Source organism: Podarcis filfolensis, assembly GCF_964270895.1.
Source record: "Podarcis filfolensis genome assembly, chromosome: 6".
Taxonomy (NCBI): Eukaryota; Metazoa; Chordata; class Lepidosauria; order Squamata; family Lacertidae; genus Podarcis; species Podarcis filfolensis.
Window position 1 is genome coordinate 57,097,279 of NC_139609.1, and position 25,363 is coordinate 57,122,641.

Here is a 25,363-nt window from a genome sequence, read left to right on the forward strand (position 1 = left end):
CATTTTTGAGATTGCATCCCAATACAGCTTTTGCCAGTCTTTTGTTGACTATGAGGGCCACTCAATTTCTTTTACCTTACCTTACCTTTTTTTTTTTTTTTAAAAAAAAACCCTCTACCCTAAGAATTTCATTGTATGAGCTCCAGAAGAGGTGTCTCACTTGGTCTGTGTACCAGGCCAGTCCAGGGCTAATGCAACTTTACAAAGCTGTGCTTCTCACGAGGAGGAGAAATCGGTTATCTTGCTATTCATCAGCTGCTTTATTTGCTTTCTGAGCTGCTTGTCGTTATTGTATTGTGTTCCTGCAGATCCTACACTGTGTCAAACAAGGTGCTTTGTGAGGTGAAGTTTGAGAAGAGGTAGAGATTCCTTGCAAAGCAGTAGGATTATTTCATACTCTATCAGGTATTGCGGATCTTGTTACCTTTAAAGAACTTATGTTGGAAGTCTGAGCTTTGCCAGTGTTTGTGTATGTGTGAAAGAGAGAGAGCAAGAGAGAGCACTTCTTCACATTTCTATGTGTCACTTATTTTCAGAAGCAGATGTGAAGGAGGATCAGTGTCTTGTACCTTTAAAAGCTTTATGGAAGATGGAACGTTCAGCCTCTTTGCTCTGCTCTGCAATACAAGCTGCATGAATCAAACTTCTCTCTTCTAGGCAGGGAAGATTAACAAATTAGCAAATTAAATTAAGATGAACAAATATGATTAACAAATTAAAAATGGGTTCCATGTTTCAGGCTGTAGTTAATATTCTGTGCTCCTGAGTGTGAAAAAGCCGAAGAGCCCTGGACGAGATAATGCTAGAATATATTTGAATAACGCTCTCTCATGGAACAATTTCAGGTCATGGATGCAAACAGATTAATCTTAATTTATTTGTAAATATTGTTGTGGTAGAAATGGATATACCTGTGTGGGATCAAAGGTCTCTTCCCGGACCAGTTGCATAACTGACAGAGAGGGATCTCAATGTCTCTTTTGGCAGTTACTTCATACCATGTTTCATCACAACATTTCTGTCTTATAACTTCCTTTTCTTTTCAGGTATTGCCTCAGAATATCAAGAATATAGGGCGTGGAGAGTGAGGAAGCAAAATGTATAAAAAGGTGCTTTCTGAGACGTGCAGTAGGCAGAGACTGAATGCTACAGAGAACCGTGCTCTTTGAATTGCAGGATTTTGACAGGTCTGTAGTTGCATGAATAACTATCTAAAATTAAAAGGAGTTCTGTGGAGGCGTTTAGGCTTTGTTATGTGGGTTGGATCTCATGCTGAATAGATGGAAGGTGCATTTATGAGAATACAAATTACTTAAAGGGTGTGAACTATTGAATGAGTATTGGCAAAACATATGGAATGGTGCTGTCGTATAATTTCTAAGTTTTCCATTACTGCAATATGCTACAGAACCCCCTGGGTCAGAGGTGGAACATTCCATTTTTCTGCTTGAGGCAAAAGGGGAAGTGCCACCCTGCCCTGCTGCTGCTGCTACCACCACCACCATACCTGCCGCTGCTGCTGCCACTGCTGCCTCCCACTCTGTCACATTCACCACTGGCGGAGAAGCACTGCCATTTTTGGGCAAGCTGGCTCTGATTCTGGGAGAGATCTCACCCCAGAAGGCTGTAAAATCAGTACCTGGAGAGCTTCTTCTGCCTGAGGCAGTGGCCTCACCCTGTTTAGTGGCTGGGCTGGCTGGGCCCTAGACTCATTGGAGTTGTTTTGCTGTTACAGTCTAGAGCAGGGGTCAGAAAACTTTTTCAGTGGGGGGCCGGTCCACTGTCCCTCAGAACTTGTGGGGGGCCGGACTATATTTTGAAGGGGAAAAAAGAACAAATTCCTATGCCCCACAAATAATTGAGAGATGCATTTTAAATAAAAGCACACATTCTATTCATGTAAAAACACGCTGATTCCCGGACCATCTGCGGGCTGGATTTAGAAGGTGATTGAGCTGGATCTGGCCCTCAGGCCTTAGTTTGCCTACCCATGGTCTAGGGTTCAGCTGTCTGTCTAGGGTTGCCACCTTTCTTAGAGTTTTATACCCTGTATTCTCCTTATTATGTTGCAATGTTTTCATTATAAGCAGCATCTATAAATTGTTGTAAGCTTGCAAGTGCAACCTGTCTCTTTTTAAAGCATGTACAGTACATAATTTTCTGAAGCACCATATAAATAACTTTTGCTGTTGTGGTTGTTGTTGCTGTTTTAAAAATTGTTCTTTGCTAATGTTAACAAACTAGCCAGGCAGCAGTCCTATTATCTTAATCAAAGCTCCAACGCAGAATGTGAAGCTGATTGCTACAGGGGACACAGGTGCACCATGGGACTATGGAAGGGCTGTAGATTAGTGGTACAGTACATGCTTGGTGTTATGTATTGAAGTTCTTACCCTGGCCACCAGGAGTATCGTGTATATAGTTTTCACTCAGGTCCACATCAGCTTTTTTATGTAGACGGAGAACTAGTCATATATATACTAGTCACACACACAGAGAGACAGACACAGCACTCAGGGGTGTGTTATTAAGCATGCACAGATTTTGTATTAAGGCAGATCCATTCATTTTACTGTATCTCCATCCCTCTTCCTGCATTTTTGCCTAGGTGCAAGTGTCATTATGGGGAAGCTACTACTGTGTGCAGGTGAGTGTTGTATTAGTATCTGTGTTTCATGATAACTAATAAATAAATAAAACAATGTCATATAAATGATGTGGGGGAAGAGCTCCTTGTTATATATAATTCCATAATTCTTTCTCCAAGGGTTTAGTTTTATCAGGCAACACCTCCCCACACTACTTTCTTCTCAAGAGAGAAAAGATACAGAGTCCTGTATCCTTTTTCTTTGGGGGCTAAAATCAGCTGGTACTCCAGAAAATTGAATTGTACTTACACAATTCCTGTCCATGCATGTAGGCAGCTATGTATCAATATGTGGAGGCCAGGTGCACGAGGATTGGAATAAAGGGTAACTGGATCTGGTGGGCGGGCTGTATTTTGACTTCCTCTAACCGCTGTAGACTATTTTCACAGGTGGGCGCACCCACCTGTCAATCCAGTGTAACACTGGATGCAAACCACATCAGCATAGACTCAGGGCTTTGCAGGCACTGCCAACCAGCTGATAGGCACTGTTCTGTCCCACAGGCCTGAAAGTGGGCCTGGGCGAGTGGTTTATTGCAGGGATTCCAAACAAGGATGACAAAAGCCCCAGAGAGACTTACAACGCAATGCAGAGATTCTTGCTGCTCCGTCTTGGAATGGACATTGAAGTAGCAAGTATGTCGTGACTGTCCATGCCCGACCAAGCATTTATGTATTACTTCTACAGAAATTGGACTTCTGGTAGCAATTAATCCCACCTGCCCGAAGGCCTGTTCCCAACTGTCATCCATCCATCCATCTGACAGGAGAAGGAATAGGTGACAAGGGTCCAGGTTGCATGGGTGGCTCCTGACTTCCATCTCCCTAGGCCAGCAGCCAAGCACTCAGGCAGCAGATAAGCATATCAAAGGAAACAGATACACATATGTGAGAGCAATTTCACAGCAGGTACCAATTAGTCCCAGGGTTATCTTGACTACCAAGATAGCATTTATAGGCTTTCTGGGATGTTTGGCTTTACACAGGCATCTCATACATACCTCATATTTGGCAGGAAGCCACAACTTTATCCGCCCCAAAGCTGATGTCACATATAGCATCAGATGGATAACAGGTTCATGTGGTTGGGAGAAAACAGCCTAGTGGGGCCAAATAAGGATTCCTGTTGGACCAGAGACTTCCCACCACCTGCAGCAAAGGAGGACAGCATTAAATCCCCCCAGCCTCCTGTGATCTTATTAATTATGACCCCCCCATCTGATGCAATTTGCATATAGCCCCCACCCCATTCTGGGCAAATGCCAAACCCATTTAATGCCAAGTTTTGTTTGCCCCCCAAATGCATATTTTGCCAAGCTTCATGGAAACATGCTTGCCATCTGCCTACATTTTGAGTAGAATGGACAAGAATTACAGTGCCTTCTTAAAACCCACATCTAATGTTCAACATTCTTGTTTCTTTTGCTTTGCAGGTTTCATCCTTCTGCTGAATCTGCAGCTTGGTAAGGCTAACTTCCTTTCTGCTTGTTTGCTAGGGACTAGTTCTAAAAATTTGACAGATCTGCCGTGTGCATAGCCTGTGTGCATTGCTCCCAGTTGAGGCAAAGCAGGAACACTTATTGTTGGGTAAGATCACAGCTCCATATAAGGGGCTCCTTATTTCAAAATGCTAAAGCCCTGCAAAGCTCCTTTATTTAGAGTACCACTATTTCATCAAGAGTCCAATCAAGTTAATGTAGGATTTTTCTAAACTGTTCAAAACAGTTTGTCTTATACACACAGACATGTGATGAGTAAATGGCTTGATATAAGTCTGGGTAACTGAGGTCGAAACTCCAACAGCTGCTGCTCCTAGCCAAATAAACTTGCATCAACTCTTCTATTGTGTTTTCTGGGGTGGTGGAAGTTTCCACAACAATCACTTCCCACATGTCTAGACCTGGAAAGTTGCTGGCTCTATAGCTTTCGTTTTGTGTGGAGCTGGTGGTTCTGCCCTGCAAGAGGGTCAAGCTCATGACGAGGATTTGAAGGAAACTGTAGAAAACAGCGTGGGTTGAATTCAACAAAGTCATTGTGTGAGGGAAATGGAACTCCTATCCCTTCTGCTCCCCGTTGTGCCGCTCACACCCTCCCCAAAAAACCCCAAAATAGGGAGAACCGCTAGAGCAGACATGGGAGACTCAGAAGGGCAAGGAGGAGAGAAAGTTTTCATTTCACAAACAGGAGTCATTCTACTTGTGCGCTGACTATACTGCGTAGGACCCTGCATTACAAACTGCATGTAGTATGATCTTTTCTAAATATAACCTTTCGCCTTCTCTTTCCAGGTTCTGCCTACAAGCTTGTGTGTTATGTCACTAACTGGGAACAGTACAGGGACCCGCCAGCCAAGTTCACACCAGATAATATAGACCCACATCTGTGTACTCATGTGATCTATGCTTTTGCTGGCATGGACAACAACCGACTTACCACTATAGAATGGAATGACGTGGAACTCTACAAGAAACTTAATGCCTTAAAGCAAAGGCAAGCAGCTCTCACAATGAATGTATTCACATCATGATGTTTGTTTAACGGCTGCTTCTAGACAATCCCTGACAATAGCAGCAGATGTAGAAGCAAAAGAAGGAAGAGTCTCATGGGGTCCCTTCATGAATTATGTGTTTAATAAATTAATTAAAGTACTTTTAACCCACACCTCACCACATGATTTCAGAGCAAGGTACAATACAAGTTAAAATACAACCAACACAATTCCAGTATATGTAGTTGAAAGAGCAGGCAAGAACACAACACATCTTAAAAATTACAGTATATAAACTCTCAAGGAAACCACCCACAGGTTCCTTCATTGCAGAAACAGTACATTGATATTGTTCTCAATATCACACAAAAGCACAGGTAAACCGGCAAGTTTTTACCTCACAGAGATAAAAGTGTCTCTGCCAATCATGCTTTCAGGGGGAGAGCATTTCTTAATTAAGGTGCCACCATAGAAAGGTCCCCATCCTTTGTCACCACATAATGTTTTCCCCTTGGAGGAGCAACAATAAGAAGGGTCTCCTTCTAAGATCTGTGAACATGGGGAAGTGTTCCTTTAGAACTAAGACTTTTAAAATATTCACCTAAAAATATTAAGGGTGGAAGTGCCAAACAAGAGTTTGAAAGTATGTGTTTCCTAGAGATACTTGTCCAAGAGCTAGGATTGGCTATGGCTCCTATGGAGCATACACATGATGGTAAATCTGTACTTTTTGCTATATAATGTGAAAAAAGTAATTTGGAGATGCCTGGCATTCAGGGGGGTGGGGTTGGTTGGAGTGATGGCTGATGTTTCCCTGTGATGATCATTTTTTGCCTAGTAGGATTCTGTAACTATGTTTCTGAAGACACTTGAGAGTGGAATGATAGTCATCAGCACACATATTCGTTTTGTTCTGCCCTGCCTTAATCTCTGATGAAAGAGCTTTTGCAGGTTTTTGAAGCACCAGGTTGGGGAAGACTGCCTTGCAGGAATGCAAAAGACAGTTATGAAAGGCTGCACGCTTGTTCTTTTCACTGTAATAGCATCTGCTTGGCCAGCCTTCTCTGTCCTTGCTTGGAACTGCCAGCAATCTCAAGAACAACAGCAAGCTTTTAAGTTCTGTCTCACTTTGGGCTCTGTCCCTGGGAGTTGCTTTAATTTCCCCAATGGCCCTGAAAAACTTTTGGGATTCTGCCCACACCCCTGAAAATGAACTAGAGGAGCTCTCAAAAGCTCTTTGGTTCTGAAATCTATATCCTACAATTATAAGGAGCAACTGGTGATGGAAGTCTTGGATATTTTGAGGTGGAGAGAGTAAAATTCCTTTTTAATTATCACAAAATATTTGTGTAATGTTAATTCCACTGTATCTTTTTCTTGCTTTCTAGGAATAATAAGCTGCTCACATTGCTGGCGGTTGGAGGGGGAAGCTTTGACAACCAGAAGTAAGACCCTTCTCCTTCTTATACTCATAGAAAGAGCAGAGGGTGTTCATGAGATATAGCTTCCTAAGAAATTTGTGATTTGGGACACCCGGCTTAAGGCATTTTGGAGAGCTTGAGTCTGACATAAAGAGCATTTCCTTTTCTGAGAAATGAATGTCCTTCAAAGATCAAGGAACATTTTCCCTCTTTTGTTTCTGTGTACACTATTATTCAGTGCGAGCCTCCTTCCCAGAGACGCAGTACAGGCAGATAGTGGTTTTAATAAGAGAGTCTTTTTTTTAACAGATTAAAGAAGAGGGGGGAAAGGAAGAACCCCCCCCACCAACAAATGCAAGCTCCTTCTCCTCGTTGAATCATTCCACTTCCCTCATTTCTTTTCACTTGGAGAGGTTTGGTTGAAAAATCCCCCTAAATTTGGCCAAAACCCCAAAAAGAGTAAAAAGGGACTACTCCTAATTAGTAGAATGGGTGGGAGGGCACTGTGATGTAAACTGGCCTCACTCCACTCATATCTTGGGGTGGAGGAGTAATTTGATTCAGTTTATATTTAAAGATGAACTTACCAGCCAAATGGCCTGGCAGGCTGCCTTTTATCCTTGTCCTTGTGTGCATCCAGGAGTCCTGAGTCTTGTCCTGGGTGTGGGGCCAAGCGCCACCATTGACCAGTTGATCCCACACCCAGAAGAACACCCAAAAGGCCCTGCCGCCAGTGGCCAATTTGGCGGCAGGCAGATGATCCGGCCTGCCATTCGCCGGTTCATGGGAGTGGGCTTGGGGCCCTGCCCACAAAGCCGTAAGGGGCAAACGGACTTACCAAATTCATACTTTTTGAAAAATTATATAAACTGAAACCTTCAGAATTCATACTTCTTCAAATTTTCCAGTGCGATTCCCCAGGTTATGTGTCCAACAATGCACATAGTAGACTAAAGTGTGCATAAAAATGCCTTATATTGGTGAAAATTACATCCAAAACTGTATTAGATTAGGGAAAATTTCTTGCAAAAATGTGTATAAAACTGCATATAAAAATGTTTATTATGAGAAATTCACACTAAAATATTGAAGAATCCTCATGAGGAGTTTCAATTTATTTATTCATTTTTGTGGATTGTTGCAGAAATAGAAGCGAATTTAAGATTTTAAAAATTAGAAACTTGGAGAACCAATATCGACAGATTGGTCCATCCTTAGTCCCTACTGATGTCAAAGCTCTTCCATTTTATAGCAGCTGTTCATGATGCCCAGCAAAAAAATAAGAGTGAAATATAGGGTGATGCAAGTTGTAAAAGGCAGCTGTCAAAAAATAACACATTTCTTCCAGGTTCACTTCCATGATATCCTCTCCAGCAAATCGGCAGACATTTGCCACCACATCAATCGATTTTCTCCGCAAACATGGGTTTGATGGTATGGACCTTGATTGGGAATATCCAGGTTCCAAAGGCAGCCCTGCAGAGGATAAGCATCGCTTCACCATCTTGACTCAGGTATGAAAATAAAATAATATAGATGTCCATCCCAGCTTCAGCAAAGGGTGCTGGAAGCCCCTAGGGAGATAGCATGGATCATACTTACTTTGACAAAAATGGTCAAAACCTTTCTTAAAAACAACAGTGAATGATTGTAACAGAGTTTCTTTATTTTAAAATGGTATTTAAAATTAATTTCCTGGAATGTATACTGTAGTGATAGAACATATGAGTACCTCTGAGCATGTATAGAGTGCTTTTGTAATCACAACCAGCCTCCATATATTTATTCTTCCACATGAAGAACAATGGTTGGTTTGGGTCCCAGTGACAAACAGTGTAATGCTATGAATATCTACTCAGAAGCAGGTTCCATTAAATTCAATGGGGCCTAAGTGACCATACCTGAGAGAAAGCACTATTAAACTTAATGGACTTTTCTTCTCAGTACACTTGTATTGGATAGCACTGTGAATTACTAAATATGACAAAGAAGACTCAACCATCAAGAAGAAGAATTGCTCAGATGCAATCAAATAAATAAAAATAAATAGGCATGCCCAACTTGTGTGTGGAGATTTATCTTTATTTATTGATTAAGTTTATATACCATCCTTCATCCGAAGATATTTCTCATCATGATCTGTATGGGTGGAAATTTCCAGCCTGCAAAAGGCCAGCTGTCCTTTGAAAGGTGTTCTGTTCAGTTGCACATGAGCAGCACCCAACTGATCCTGCTATTTCTCTCTGAAGGAACTAATAGCTGCTTTTGAGGAAGAGGGCAAAAGAACAGGACGCCCACGGCTGTTGCTTTCTGCTGCAGTATCTGCTAGCAAAAACACCATGGATGCTGGATATGAAGTTGCTGCCCTGGGGAAGTGAGTCACATGGTTTCTGCTAAGCGACATGCCCTGCGTCAGAATCTCTGTTGAACACCAGCTCTGAATGCTCTAACTTCTAGGTTTGGACAAATTGCTAAAGAACTCAGGAGAAAGCCGTTCAAATGAAAAGCCTCTGTTTTTCCTCCCTTCTCTTTCTGCTTTATTGCTATTATTATTACTTATTAAATTTGTGCTGCTGCTGAACCTGTACACAGTACACTACACTGGCTCTCCCAAAGATCCAGCCCATTTCAATAATTTTGAACCTCCTCTGGGGATTGATGTCCTGGTTTTGTAGGCTCTCATAAACAGTGGTTTGTAGGGTGGTATTTATTGACCATTGTGTCTATGCAGCCATACTGTGCTGTAGGCTTTATATAAATAAATCTGGGCCTCATTCTACAGTGCCTTTGGAAATATTTCTGAGGGCTTTTAAAGGAGCTGCTACATCATGCTTATGTAATCACAGGTTGTTGTTTTTTAAATTATTTGTCTATGAATCAAAATAACTGTCTTATTATTATCACTAACAGTGTGGCTGTTGGATCATAGATTCCTTAATGTTTGAAGAAATTGTTCCTTCATCTTGCCATTCCTTTCTGTGTGCATCCAGGAGTCTTGATTTAATCAACGTGATGACCTATGATTTCCATGGAAGTTGGGCACCTCAAACAGGACACAACAGCCCCCTGCACAGAGGTCTACCTTCCTATGACTCAACGCCCTTCTTCAACAGTGTAAGAACAAACAACACATTGTTGTTGTTGTTTAGTCGTTTAGTCATGTCCGACTCTTCGTGACCCCATGGACTAGAGCATGCCAGGCACTCCTGTCTTCCACTGCCTCCTGCAGTTTGGTCAAACTCATGCTGGTAGCTTTGAGAACACTGTCCAACCATCTCATCCTCTGTCACCCCCTTCTGCTTGTGCCCTCAATCTTTCCCAACATCAAGGTCTTTTCCAGGGAGTCTTCTCTTCTCATGAGGTGGCCAAAGTATTGGAGCCTCAGCTTCACGATCTGTCCTTCAAACAACACATAACCCAATCTTAAACTCATAGCTAAATTCCAGTGACAATTTCCCCCACCCAATGCACTAAAAACTGAATCAAGCCTAAGCATTAGGGTGGCCACTTGTACACCACCAAAAAGGAGGAGATGCGTCATGAAAAAGACCTGAACAGATTTTCATGTCCTAATTTATATGTCTAGATGCAAAGTTAGAACCAATGTCTATAAATTCAAATAGACATAGAAAACATTTTACCATAGTGGGGAAGATGGGACCAAGTGACCTGTGTGCTAGCTCAGTCTGCTGTCCAGGAGCTGTTACTGGGTGACTTCAAGGCCCCTGCTCTCCCTTTGCATGATTCCTTATCTTTAAACTGGGCCTGGACTGGACAACTCTTCAAAAAGAGGACTTCCTCAAAGAGAGGACTCTTCTCTGTCCAGTGGAACACATGGCCACCCTAGCAAACATGGGTGGGTGATTGATGATGAGGCTCAAAATACATGTTCTGTGTAGCTGCATGAAGAATTCCTCTTTTAAAAAAAAGAAAGTTCAAAGGCAGAGTATATTTGAGTGAATTTCAGCTCAAAAATCACCTTCCCCAAGCTCCCCCAAGCTTTTTTTTTCATTTACAAACATTTTTGGAAGACACAGAGACCCTGACTTCCCACAGATGACAAAGCAGCTTGAGGAGGTTGATCCAAAGAGGGAAAGGGCTAAGCAGCCCCTCACTGCCTGCCCTTCCTCTCAGCTCCTCCCAAATACTTTTGTCTTTTAAAAAAGTAAACTCACCGAGGAAAGAATGACAGAAGTCTGCATAATTTGTCTGTGCTTCAGGAATATGCCATGAAATACTGGAAGGACAATGGAGCGCCAGCTGAGAAACTCATGATGGGCTTTCCAACATATGGACAGTCTTTCAAACTTGCTAGTTCACGAACCGACGTTGGTGCTCCAGCCAGTGGTGGAGGTTCTCCTGGACAGTACACCAAAACTTCTGGGATCTTGGCATATTACGAGGTAAATGGGCCTTTGGCGCTTTATTACAGAATATTGACGACTGAGAGCTACTATAATGTAACTGATCATGTTGGGGAGGCAGAGTCAATTCCCACAGCTGTAAATCTCAAAGGGTGGGCTTGGGCAAATCATTTTCTCTTAACACATCTTATTTTGACAGGGTTTTTGTGAGGATAAAGTGGGATGATTCTGTGGAAGGTGCCTAAGACATAACCAAAGTCTTAGGCAGCAATCCCATGAATATTTATTTGGGAGCCATGCCACGGGTACAGCCCTGTTCAGGCCTTCGCCTGAATAAATGTGGACTAAAACCAGGGAAGGGACAGAAGTGTCCATGTATGTTTCTCTGTTTCAGACCTTCCTGAACTGAGAGGGAAGATCTGAAAGCTGACACTTAAGTGCCTTCAGCAGAATGTGCTTGGCATCTTCACTGTGCTTGGGCTCCTTGCCTTATCAGGGTTTCTGGTGGGAGGAGTCCAAGCACCTATGGGAACATTTGGGATGGCACTTGGGTATGCATTTCTGCTCTCCGCTTTCCATTTTCAGTCAACAAGCATTTAGAGGAATGCCTGATTGGGGGCTTCAGTGTTCCGTCAATAATGCATAGGACCAGCATGTAGAGCTGCAATCCATTGCTAGGGAGCACCTGTTATTCAATGCAGTGGGATGTACTTCTGAGTCAACAAGTGTAGGCTCACACTTTTAGAGAAAACCAGAACAATTTGGTTACCATATACTGGAGTGGGGATTCTTGTCCAGCTCAAGGGCCACAGGCAAATATTGGTAGAGTGATGGATGCGACTTAACTTAGCAAAGTAGTTTACCTTCCAGCCACACAAAATCCATAGGTTTCATCCATCCATAGGCCTCCATCCAGACAAGCTTAAGGTGTGATCACATGCCAAGAGCACATTCTAGCCAAGCAAAGGCACTCATGGAGGGTGTGGTGCAGGGCCATTGAGGCGTGTGCCCTGGGGAGAGTCCTGAAGGTCAGAGGGAGAGGCTGTGGAAGGTCTCATTTGGCTGTTGTATACAGTAAATTAATGCTGCAGACCATCAAACGCTGTACTCTTCTAGCAATAAAATAATCAATGATTCTGATAGGGAAGCTTGGACTGATTAACTTTTAGGATTATAGACTTTGTTTTTATTTTTGTTCATACCCCCTTGAGTTTCTGCTCTTTATCTAAACAGGGATTCTATCATTTTGACAGGTGTGCCCATTTTTAAAGGGAGCTACCAAGGGATGGATCGAAGAACAGAAGGTTCCTTATGCTTTCAAAGCTGGAGACTGGGTTGGATATGACGACGAGAAGAGTTTTCAGTTTAAAGTGTGTCACTGCTTTGTGATAATTGCTACATCCTATGAGAATGAAAATCCTTTAGGCCCTCTAGCTGCTAACCAAATTTACAGCCACATTCTCACAGTCATGGGCTGTATCCAATGCCGTTATTCCACTAGTGCAGCAGACTCATGCAATGGAACTTCCCCCTTTTCTCCTATCCCTAGTGGCCCCTGACATGAAAAGTTTACAGCATCCTCTGGAACAGATTTTGAGGGCACACAGGGAGAGGAGCGGAATTGGAATTGGAAGTCCAGTTGCATGGGTGGACCTTTGTGTACACATGTTCTTTAAGGCTCCATGTTATTTAAAATCTTCTTCTTTTCCCATGATACACCGTTCTGTTCCTCAACTCCATTCTTCCCCCTCTAACAGACAATCCGAATTCTGGGGCCTCTGAACATGTTTTTCTTTTTTTTTTTTTAGTGTTCAACTCAAATATTTTTTGGTACTTCTGGAAACCCTGGGATCCCCCAGGGCATGCTGATACCCTCTTTTATTTATAAGTAGCATTGTTTGAGTACCATCCTGTTGGCTGGCACACAACATTTTGGAAGTAGAAGGAGTGTACAATATTAAGAATTGTCTGCCTCATTCTTATTTCATCCTGGGAGTAAACAGAAATAAAATTCTGCTTCATCCCCTACACAAAATTAATGTTAGCAGCTCCAAGTGCTCTTTAGCCACCCTCTGTGGTTACCTCACAGAAAGAAGGAGCATCTTATTTATGTCACCACAGAGTGGCACACTCTCGATTCACAAAAAATGGGTTACTGAGCCACTGTACGTTAGCTCAATTTCCTTTGAATGTTATGCTTAAATGTAAATTGTATCTTTTTGTAGACTGCTTTGAGGTTGTTGGTTTTTTCTTTTTACAATCAAGTGGTATATAAAATGTCATCTAGTCCAACTCCCTGTTGTGTAGGAATCACAACTAAAGCACACATGACAGGTGGCCATCCAATCTCTGCTTAGAAGCTTTCAAGGAAGGAGAGGCCACCACCTCCCGAGGGAGTCCATCCACTGCTAAACAGCTCTTACTGTCAGAAAGCTCTTCCTGATGTAAAGCCAGAATTTCCTTACGTATATTGTAAATGTGCTGCAGTGTCCAGAAGGAATTTGTAGTTGCCTGTTATTAGCAAATGATAGAAGAGGCATGTTATGTGACAACTATTATGGAATGGGTACATAAGCACTAGTCTGTGGGTTATTTACAAATGTCCCCCCCCCCCTCAACTTCTTTGCAGGCTGAGTTTCTGAAGAGGGAGAATTATGGAGGAGCCATGGTTTGGACTCTGGGGATGGATGACTTCTCTGGCAAATTCTGTGGCCAAGGAGCCAATGTCCTTGTGAATAAGCTTAAGGGTCTCCTAGGAAACTGAGGTAATGACAAATTAGGCTGCAAGGCGCATGTTTCATTAAGCTACCAATCTATCGTCCAGTGAAGTTTGAATTAGGCATACTAATTACATCAGTTTCAACCCTTATTTTCTAACCTCTCTTTTTAGATTTGAATGTTTGGAATAGTCTCAAGGGGATTCATGTGATTAAACCCTGCGATATGAAAGCATTTTAAATATTATATATATATAGTCTCTCAGCTGTAGTCTTCTAAGTGGCTCACAACATGAATACAAGCCACACAACAAATAAAGTTGCTAAAATTGAAATTAAATTGAGACAAGAGGAGAAACCCACTTTGAAAGGGCAGCAAAAGCTAAAATAGAAAGTTAAGCAAAGCTTGTGCATTGCCTACTTACCTGGAAGTAAAGGCCACTAAACTCAATGGGACTTGAGTTACTCTCCATGTGGCCCCAAACTATATGCACCTCATGGATGCTATTTAGTAAACAACAACCAAGCATGCAGAGGCCTATGGAATGCGCAGTGTCATGTCTGAGTTGGTCTAGAGTCTGAGGAAGTGTTGCAATACAGGGTTAAATGTTTCAGGGTTGTTTTTGCTCTGCTATGCTCTTGATAAATAGGAAGTCTTGCAAATATCTGATGTGCTTCTGACATGCATTTGTTCTCCTATGACAGAACATGAAGTATCACACCAAGCAAATAGAGGAATGCAACGTGTTGTGGAACAAAGATGGATCCATGTTATATCTCTCACCTCCTTGAACCTTTGCAAGCGAAAAGATACTTCAAGATATTCGCTGCCTATCAGCATGTGATCATCCAGACTTGAGCAACCTGTTGTGGAATCTTCCATTACAAACTTTTGTTTGAGTCTGCTGCGTGTCTCATTTTTCTTCCTTTACTGTTAATCAGATTTTGAATATCGTGAGATTTATGCAGAATTGGAATGCACATGCTCTTTTTAGGCAACTTTGATTTTCTATTTCACTATGCAATCTAATAAAAAAAAAATTGCATTTACTTGTACTTTAAATCATTTTAAATTGTGGCATAATGGTGATGACAATTAAGGCATTTCTTTCAGGCATTTGATATTTATAACTTTAGGTGCCTCTCCCTTAGCTATTTGTTTCCACCTGTCTTTAAAAGAGAAAGTTTATAAAAATCAAAGACACAGGGAGCTTCACCTTATTCTAGTTTCCAGGAAGGTGTTTGTTGCTTAGTGAGTACCTGAGTCTTGCTGTCAAGGTCCAAAAGAGGATCAGATGGCTTTTTGCTTGGTTAAAAGGCAGAGGCAGCAGTGCTTAAACGAGGAGAGATTATTATTTAATCAGCCTGAAATGTAAGAAATTGTATTTATTTTGAGAAAAAAATCTAATCATCACTCCCTCAATTTTTTTAAATGAACCCCAAAGTGTATAGCTCTACTCCCTGGAAGAAAGATCAAGGACTGCTATGAGAGCCAGAAATTCAACTAAATTCTGCTGCCCTTCTGATTGGCTAAGAGACGGAAAGTTAGAATAGTGTTATGACTTTGCAAGACACTAATCTAGACAAAAAATGGGAACACTTCCCCTTGAGGTTTGAGATCGTTACTTAGAAGACAATGCCAGAGTTTTTGTTAGGAGGAAGTTTTAGGATTTAAGTTGGCTGTGGAGTGATCAAGGGAAAAAACTGTCAGTCTGTTAAATGCAGCAAGTTGGAAACGGGGTGGTGGTGGTGGTGGTGGTGGTGGCAGAACTCAAGTTGAGCTGCCTGTTTTGAATAAGAGATTGTAGCCATGAGAGAGACAGGACCCCCTTGGAGTGTAATGCTTTGAACCCCTGCATTGTAGGCTCAGGTTGTATATATGTGTAAATAAGCCATACATCATAAAGACACCACAGTCTTCACTGTGCCTCGTTTCCAAAGAAAACCCTGGGTAAGCATCTGGAACCCTTGGAATTTTTCAACACTGGGAAATTGGGGTGGCGTGTAACAATAGTGTCTATAAGTGAAGCTGGGGAGCAGCAGGAGGAAGAAAGACATGGAAATTGGAAGAAAAAGCTGGAATAGAGAGTGCTACAGAAGATTTGGACTCCAGGGACAAGTTGTTGGACAATAAGTCCTATCATCACTGACTATTGGCTATGCTGGTCAGGGTTCATGGCAGCTGGAGTTCAACAACATCTAAAGGGCCACAGATTCTCCATTCCTGATTTAGCTTGTGTTCTGTTTCCAGTAACGGTCAGATTCAACTGGAGGCTCAAAAGCAGGGCCTGATGGCTTAGTAAATCATCCCCATAGTTCTTAGAGGACAAGAAGTTCTGTGCAAGTTCATTTTAGCTTTCACAGCTCCGCTCTGTCAGTTTGACTACATTGATTGTTGTTGTTTAGAGGCTTCTCAAAGTCTCATTTCCAGCATCATCAGCAATGGTTTTAGATTGCAGTAGCAAAACTAGAGGAAACTACTAGCTATGTTGCTGTTATTCAGCTCCACTTTGAGCTTAGGCTCCCACTTCTCTGCTATATCGCGTTCTCCTTTTTTCAACATGAAGCATTAGTATAGAGTCTTATCTTGCACTGATATAGTGTCATGGAGGTGTGCCTTGCAGAAACAGCCTTGGGGATTTTAGAGATATATAATCTCAAAGTGACTTTTTATGGGGGGCTGAAGGCCAGTTGCATAAGTTTTTGGCATGGTGTATGGCTGCAAGTCACAAACTAATGTTCTCCTAGGGTTTTTTTGCTTTTTAAGCTGTCATTTAATGATAACCACTTGTTGGGCATGAAGAATGGCAAATTGTGCAAGAATACTTTGGCCCCATTTGGACACAAATATCATTGCTTATTTATCTGACATCTGCATGTTGAGCCGTGTGCCTTGCATGCTATAAATAGTTGTCTAGAAAGGCTATTAGAGCCTCTTCACATATGATTACTCAACACTTGAGCAAGTTTAGACTAGGAATGGACAAATCCGTCCATTCTGCTTTTATCTTAGTTTTCTGATCGTCAGCTCGCTTTCCACATTTCTGCATTGGGTTGCAGGGTTATTTTCTTTAAAAATTTCTCCTGAAAATATCATTTTAATGTTATGTTTTAATGCTGGGACCTTGGAGTGAAGAGTGGGCTGTTGTTGTTGTTGTTGTTGTTGTTGTTGTTGTTGTTGTTGTTGTTGTTGTTGTCCTTTGCCTACACAGAGGCTGACAACACTAGGGTTTGTTTTCAGCTTAACCACATATGTTATTGGGTTGTAAGATTTCTACAATTGAACATTAAGTGATTAATTGAACATTCATTAAAATCATTGGGACGTTTGCTGTCGACGTTTGCTGACATCCAAATCTGTCAAAAATCAGAAAAAGATAGGCCTTTGTGGTTCTCTTCATACACACAATGTAATTTTTCATAAAGTCAACACTTTTTCCATCCTTGAAGTTAGATCTGTTTTCTGTCCCGGGATTTATTCTTCAGCCACCTGTGCACTTTAGCTGCCAGATGTATGCCCCTTTAGCAGGTGTGTGGCTCCCATACTGATAAGTGAGCAGTTTATAAGGCTGTGTTGGATTTCCCCAGATGGGCCATTTCCTCTGAAAAACAGATGGGGAAGATGCTGCTGTGGGCAAGTGAGTGATCCTGTGTGTAATTTTACGTCTTGAGAAACATAAAGAGACATTTCTTCCTAGAAACAAGGGAGGTGAACTTTGAGCTTAGACTTGGGAATGAGAACACCATCAGGTTTGCTTATGAGACAAATAACCCTGGAAATGAGGTGTTTAGCAAATTGAGTCAGATGGTTTTATGCATACTGTAATGGTGTTTTGTTGTTTTTTAATCTTTTGTAGGTCTGGCCATTTTGCTGCACTTGCAGCTTGGTAAGCAGGATTCTTTATTGCTCATAAATTTATTCCTCAAAAATAGATGGAATATCTGAGACAAATTGAGGGTGGGGGAGATGCTTTCAGGTTTGATATTGTCGTTTTCATTTCTGCCCCCTCCTGGGAGCTTGCAATACTAAGGGTGTGATTATGAGTAGCAGCAACCAGCACAAAGGAATGTAACATTAAGAATGAGAGACTGTATCTTTGCATTATATAAATCCACAGATTTCTGTAAAGGAAATATATGGTCCCTCATTCTGGGGGTGATAGGAGTTGTAGTCAAAAACACCAGCAAAGGCTGGGCTAGAGACTATAACTTTCTAATTGAGTATTGTGCATGTATCTTAATCACAATGAGTTTCCTAAATCAAGAGGTAAGCGCACAGGGCCAGACTGAACTAAGTTGTTGCACGAGCAGAATGAGATCTGCTTGTGCAATGGGACTTTGCTCTGGAAGGCTGAAGGAAAACCTAGAACAGGTTTAAGAGGTGGGAGGAGAGGGACAAAATTCCTGTTGCGTGAGCTGACCTCATTCCATTAACACATATAGTATGCCGGTTTTAGAGTCAGTTGCTTTGATTTCCATGTTGTTCTTGCCTATGACATTCACATCACAATGTTCTTTCTTACCTCAGGATCTTCTTACAAGCTGGTCTGTTATTTCACGAACTGGTCCCAGTACAGGCCTGATCCTGCTAGATATAAACCAGCAAATGTGGACCCCTGCCTGTGCACACATGTCATCTATGCCTTTGCTACTATGAGCAATAACAAGATCGCCCCCTATGAATGGAATGATGACGTCCTCTATCCACAGTTCAATGGTCTAAAAGAATAGTTAGTAAATTCTTTAAACACTTGGTAATTACGAAGAATGAACACAGATTGGTTAATCTCAAAATAATAAGGCTTGTTTGGACCTGATCTGATTTTCTAAGCCCCCTAGTTGTAAATGTTTGATTCAGTTTTTTGGGGAAAAACAACAACCCTGGAAGGTTAATATTAGCTGCTGCAGAGCTGCAAAGTACTCTCTACTCTCTGCTCACTAGGCCAATGGCCAGAAGAGAGAAGGGCAGACAAGTCAGTTCTGGGCATAGCTGTCAAGTGTCCCTTATTTGAAGGGACAGTCCCTTATTCCAGTGCCATGTCCCACTGCTGTCCCTTATTGATGGATGTCCCTTAAATGTCCCTTAAATGATGTCCCTTAAATTTCAAAGGAAGCAGCTCCTCTCCCTCCCTCCCTGCTGGCCAGCGAGGAGGGAGGCTCCAACTGTGTTGCTTGGCTGTGTTGCTCACCCAATAAGAAGTCTAAGAACGACTGGGGGGTGGAGCTTGCATGCCTTGTGTGTGGCTAGTTAATGCAAGCTGAGGGGGTTTTTGAATACTGGATGCCATTTTGTTGCACATGCTGCTGCAAACTTTGCAGTGCAAAGCCAGGCCGGGGAACCATCTTAAGTTGAGGCTGCATAGGCCTTGTGGTGCATGTGATTCAGATTCTATTCAGTTGAACCTCTGGTTACAAAGTTGGTTGGACAGTGTTCTCAAAGCTACCAGCATGAGTTTGACCAGACTGCAGGAGGACAGGAAGACTGGAGTGCCTGGAACAGGTGAGGCTGCAGGTCCCTTATTTTGGCTGCTGGTCCCTTATTTTCAAGGCTGCTGGTCCCTTATTTTCAAATCTGTAAGTTGACAGCTATGGTTCTGGGCACTGCTACAACAGCCCAGAGTCTCCCTAGTGCTAAAGAATCTATCCTGTGCTATTGTCTAATATAGGGATCTCAGATCTGCAGGAGTCTTAGTCCAGGCAACCCATCACTGTTGAAACCCGCTTTAAAAAGGTAAAGGTAAAGGACCCCTGACAGTTAAGTCCAGTCGCGAATGACTCTGGGGTTGAGGTGCTCATCTCACTTTACTGGCCAAGGTAGCCGACGTTTGTCCACACAGGGTTTTTCCGGGTCATGTGGCCAGCATGACTAAGCCGCTTCTGGAGAAACCAGAGCAGCACACAGAAATTACCTTTCCGCTGCAGTGGTACCTATTTATCTACTTGCACTTGACATGCTTCCCCTCAAAAATATGAGACTGACTTATACTCTGTCAGAGCATTAGTTCTGTAGTCAAACACTATTCACACTGATTGGCAGCTGCTGTCAGGCAGAGGGCTCTTCCTCATCCTGAGATCCTTCCATTGGAATGGCCACTGGCTGATTATTATTATTATTTTGCATACAGTACATGCTCTCTACTCACTGAACTGACTGTTTTATGCCTTTTGCCTGCCAGTTCCTTCTTGTATCTGTGTCCCAGAACATGCCACCTCTCCAGGACTCAGGGAAAACTTAACTTGACATTAAGCACATTATTTAGTATAGGAGAGTCCCAACCAGAGAGTCTCAAGGGAGGTCCTAGCATGGGCAGAGAAGCTGTTACAACATTAACAATCTGGAAATGCTGTGGGGACAATGGCTTGATGTACCTGTCTGCATGTCTATTATTTGCACTGGGAGGTAATCTCTTCCTAGTACCAGTGACAGCCTTCCTCCCAGGGCACAAATAGGGGTTGTGGGGAGGCTGCTGCTCGATATCAATGGATCAAAGTCCCTTCCCATGATTCTGTGGCCCCAACCCAGATCACTCCTCATGGCTATTTAGTAAAAAAAAAAAAAAAAGAACAAGCACACAGTCCTATGATCAACACAGTATCTAGTTTGGTCCTCAGACCACGCTTAATGGCAGTTCACGAAACAATAAACGATGATGGGAAAAGCAACAATTGCATATTATACATTTATTTCCTAATTTTTCCAATCCCTTCCATAGCAATGAGAAAATGGTTACCCTTTTGGCGATTGGAGGATGGAATTTCGGCACCCAGAAGTGAGAACTTTTCTTTCACATGTATAATGAACAAGATGGGGAGGGGAGGGGGGTAGTTTGTGGCTACTGCTGCTGGCCTGCTGAGGAAGAGGCAATGAATGGATAAAAGGGATGTGGAGGATTTTCACGAACCTCTGGTGGATAGAAAGATAAGACCACTGTGGAGTTAAAGGAGGAGAGTTGGGGGTTTTTTTTGAAGAGTCAGAGGGAAGTATGGGATAAGCAAGTACAGTAGAAACATTTTGTGGGGAAGGAAGTGGTAAGAGAAGCTGAAACAAGCTAGCATTGCTTAATTTTGTGGTTCATATCGTGTATATCCTCATACTTTCAGTAACTTAAAAACAAATCCGGTTTTGTTAGGTTCACCACAATGGTTGCTACAGCTGCTAACCGCAAGACTTTCATCGATTCAGTGATTACGTACCTTCGTCAGTATGGGTTTGATGGGATTGATCTGGACTTTGAATACCCAGGTTCTCGGGGCAGCCCCCCTGAGGATAAGCATCGTTTCACTATTTTAGTCCAGGTGAGGAAGCTTTGCCCAGCATCCTGTGAACATCGTGCCTTGCTCTCTTTGCATAAACAAATGTAATACGGTATGTGAATGAGTCGATTATTTCAGATCCTGAAATCACAAAGCAGATGCTGATTGATATGGTTGCTCAGTCACACATTACCTTTTCTCATGTGATGGGAGTTATCCTCAGCCAGGAAGGCTCCCATCAACAACAGACACGCTTGTCCAAATAAAGCACTAATTCCAGCTAAATGTTGCTAGAAATAAGGTGCCACTGCCAATTACACAATCACATAATAGAATATCCTTTCCTAGAAAAAGGAATATACTTCACTCCATTTCCAGGTTTATAAGAATGTTAAAATAATTTGAAATTTCTTCATATTTAGCTATGTTTAAATGACAATCAGCTGAGTGTACTACTACTACTACTAATTTATTATTTGTACCCCCCATCTGGCTGGGTTTCCCCAGCCACTCTGGGTGGCTTCCAACAAAGATGAAAAATACATTAAAATGTCACACATTAAAAACTTCCCTGAACAGGGCTGCCTTCAGATGTCTTCTAAATGTCAGGTAGTTGTTTATCTCTTTGACATCTGATGGGAGGGCGTTCCACAGGGCGGGCGCCACTACTGAGATTAGTTAGATAAAGAAGCAATCTCAGAAGCAATGGCTGAGCTTTCTAAATTCCTCCTTATATGTACATAATGGCACCATAATGGCACTTTGGTTCATATACCAAAGAAGTGGGATTTCTTCATATATATATATAAAAGATGTTGCATACCACCAATTTTTGAAACCTTGCACACAATGAATTAGCTAGAACTGAATGCAGCTGTTAACTTTACTCACCCATGCCCTTCTCCAGGAAATGCTGGCTGCTTTCTCAAGTGAAGCCACCAGGAGTGGGCAACCCAGACTGTTGATCACAGCAGCTGTATCTGCTGGCAAAGCAACCATTGATGCTGGATATGAAATTGCAGAGATAGGAAAGTAAGTGACAATGTGCTAAATTGGGGACTTGTGAAAATAGGACAAAGCAAGGCAAAATTCATTATTCATTTGGAGGGAATTATTAATTATATTAAGGAAAAGGTGCATACAGAGAAATATATACATGTCAACAATATGAGACAATATATTTGTGCAGTTTTGCCAAAGATTTAAACTTGGTTGTTTGACATTCAAGAATTTAGATGCAGCATTTTGAATTCTTTGAGTGACCACTAAAGGTCTAGTCACAGTTCAATATAAGTGGCTGCAATATCCACTTACCTGGGAGTAAGTCCCGTTTAACTTTATTAAGTTTACAGATAGATATGCATAGGATTGCAATGCTGGACCCAAAGGACACTAAGCTTTAGCTTTCTAGTCAATGTCCTCTTTAGCTTGTTCTGTGATAAAAATGAACAGTGTAGTCAACTTGAACTTCATTTGTTGGGAAGGTTGGATGAGAATTTAACAACTGGACAAATATCCTTGCAGAAAAGGGGAGCAGGAGCTGAGGATCATATAGCTAGCTGTTTAGCAAACTACAAGTCAGATGTACACCATATTGTTCAAATGCATACAGTTTTTGTATGGTTTCATGCAATCTTCAAAAGCTAATGTGAAAGACAATTGGGTTCAGCCCACCAGTATCAAGGGGATCTTTATTTCAGCGTATGGATCCATTAGGCAAGTTGTTATTACTCTGCTTTTTATTTATTTATTTGCACAAGGGTTCTAGATTTCATCAGTGTGATGACCTATGATTTCCATGGAGGATGGGACACCTTCACAGGTCACAATAGCCCCCTGCATGTGGGATCTGCAGATAAAGGCGATTTTGTGTACTTCAACTGCGTAAGGAAATGCTAACAAACTATTGTTTGCTCAGAGCCAGTAAAAAAAATGGTCAGTTCATACCTATATTTATTATGTTCATATTGAAAGGAATTTGCCATGAAATACTGGCTAGAAAATGGGGTTCCTGCTCAGAAGCTTATGATGGGGTTTCCTACTTATGGCCGTACCTTTAGGCTTACCACAGCTGACACATCGGTTGGCGCTCCTGCATCTGGTGCCGGATCCATTGGACCTTACACAAGGGAAGCTGGTTTCTGGGCTCATTATGAGGTAAATGAAACATTTAAAAAGGACCAAAGTTTAAAAGCATGCAGTATTTAAAAATATCTAAGCAAAGTGCATTTTGTCTCTCAGCAGTTATAATCCTGTTTTACAATACTAATGTCTTGCCGTTCACCCATCCGGGTTGCTTATAATCAAGATTACATACAATTGTTTTATATAATTCCACCACATCCATTTTCATCCTCTTTAACAGGTTCCTTAATATGTTCTGATACTTTTTCTTGAACTTCAAAAACTGCTGTGGACTTCGCATATAGGGGAGAAGTTTTTCCCATGGACTAGAAAAGGTTTCCAGTCCTCCTAAAAAGATTCTAAATTTGTGTCTCTCATCAGTGCCATTGATTTTGCCATCTCTGCACAATCCATGATTTTCGCCAGCTGTTCTTCCTTTGAGGGCATTCTTTCCTTCTTCCACTTCTGTGCCTAAAGATTCCTTGTCACTGTGGTTACATGCATAAATACAATTGAAGCTTCCTTTGGAATTTCACTGTCTAGTATCCCCAGCAGGAAGGCTTCTGGCCTCTTGGGAAAAGTCACTTAAAAAAAATAATCATTATTTATCAGGTGCATGGTTTTTCCTTTTTGGTATAATTACAGGAAATGCTGCTAGGAATATTACATTAGCCACAGAAGTGCACCTCAAAGTATAGAATATATTTCACTGATAAAACACCAAGTGCCTGTACAGTTGTTTGCTGTTGTTTGCTAACATGAATGTTCCTTGACAGATTTGTACGTTCTTACCAGAAGCGACAACCGTCTGGATTGAAGATCAGAAAGTCCCTTATGCCTTCCTGGGGAATGAGTGGGTTGGGTTTGATGATTTAACCAGCTACAAGTACAAGGTATGTTATTTTTTTTCTAGTGCATCTAACAGATTTATCTGTACCCACACTCAAAGTACCTTGCAAGATTTACCAGTGCAATGTTTGAGCTTTATAACAATGCTTGGTGCATATGTGTGTGTGTGTATATGTACTGCCGACACTGATCTTGGGATATTTTTTTGCGAGTCAGCTGCTGACATCATTGAATCAACTTTAAGTTAACATTGACTTTTAGGAATGTAGTCAAGCCCTTAGATGCATTGATCTAGTCCAGTGTTTGTCTTTCCCAAACCCCATGAGTCTAAAGAACAGCACCCCAACAATTCATGTCATGTTAGTGCGTGCAACTGACATCAAATGTGATGGGAATATCTTGTACTTGCTTTCTGCGCAGGTTGAATTTTTGAAAGCAAACAACTTTGGAGGGGCCATGGTTTGGGCCATTGACCTTGATGATTTCCTAGGCACTTTCTGCAATACGGGGCCATATCCTCTGATATCACATTTGAAGACACTCCTTGACATACAAACTCCAGGTAGGTCAATTTATTGAGAAGAATTCTGCACTAAGACGTGTATATGCATGAGCGCACATGCGCAGAGCGCCATGCTGCAATCTGGAGGTGCAAGGAAACAAGTAGCCAATGATAAACAAATTATGTGATGTGCAAAGACACTTCCCAATATGTTTTAGCAAAAGGGAAGCAATTTAATGCACACCCAATCCCCTTTGAAACCTCTGTGGGGATGTTCCCTCTAAGTGACTGGCTTTGCACTTTAGTACAACTGCAATGTATTAAACAACTTCTCTCAAGTGTCTTCTCTGATTATATTCTCCACCCTTAGGTTGTGTAGCTCCACCCCCTCCAACAGCCCCACCTCCTCTTATTTTCTGTGAAGATAAAGCTGATGGTATCTATGCCAATCCGGATGACAAATCAAAATTCTATGAATGCTCTGGGGGCAATACTGTTTCCAAGAGTTGCGGAGAAAGTCTGGTGTTCGATGAGAGCTGCAAGTGTTGTAACTGGCCTTGAGCCTGTGGCTACCAACAGTCACTAAATAAAGAGATGGAATGGCATGCAAGTTTTCTCAAAGAATGTATAAACCAAGTGGGCAGTTCCTAATGATAAGAAAAAATAGATGGGAGGAAAATGAGCAGAGGAAATAAGTGACAAATGGACCTTAACAGGTGATGGGAAACACTTTACAAAGTGCTGGAGTCCACTGTGGTTTGGGTTAAACACACACACACACACACCTTTCAGGGTCAATTCAGTTTCTTCAATAAGACCTCAGGATGTAGGAGACAGCTAGTTAGCAGTATTATTGTGCCAGAAAAGCATAAATTGATTTCTCCCTTATATTTTAAACCCCCCAAAGGTTTTTTAAATGGATGTTTTTAGTTTAACTGTTTTCTGGGACAACTGGGGCCCTCTCCTTTCACTCCTCTACTTCCTAGAGAGGCTTACA

The 25,363-nt window shown here is 41.8% G+C and overlaps 1 protein-coding gene across 1 annotated transcript; it reads left to right on the top strand.

The window, feature by feature from the left end:
* Positions 1-365: 365 nt before the first annotated feature.
* On the top strand, positions 366-24,971 carry LOC310765274 (acidic mammalian chitinase-like). The gene is made up of 22 exons (XM_083620053.1): positions 366-405; positions 1,047-1,187; positions 2,609-2,647; positions 4,081-4,110; positions 4,936-5,137; positions 6,524-6,580; positions 7,905-8,070; positions 8,806-8,930; positions 9,547-9,670; positions 10,777-10,959; positions 12,174-12,290; positions 13,550-13,679; positions 17,495-17,524; positions 18,166-18,367; positions 20,351-20,407; positions 20,768-20,933; positions 21,799-21,923; positions 22,652-22,775; positions 22,866-23,048; positions 23,792-23,908; positions 24,285-24,426; positions 24,737-24,971. The coding sequence occupies exons 3-22, from the start codon at positions 2,623-2,625 to the stop codon at positions 24,925-24,927; spliced, it is 2,496 nt and encodes an 831-aa protein (XP_083476179.1). The 5' UTR covers positions 366-405; positions 1,047-1,187; positions 2,609-2,622; the 3' UTR covers positions 24,928-24,971.
* Positions 24,972-25,363: the final 392 nt, after the last annotated feature.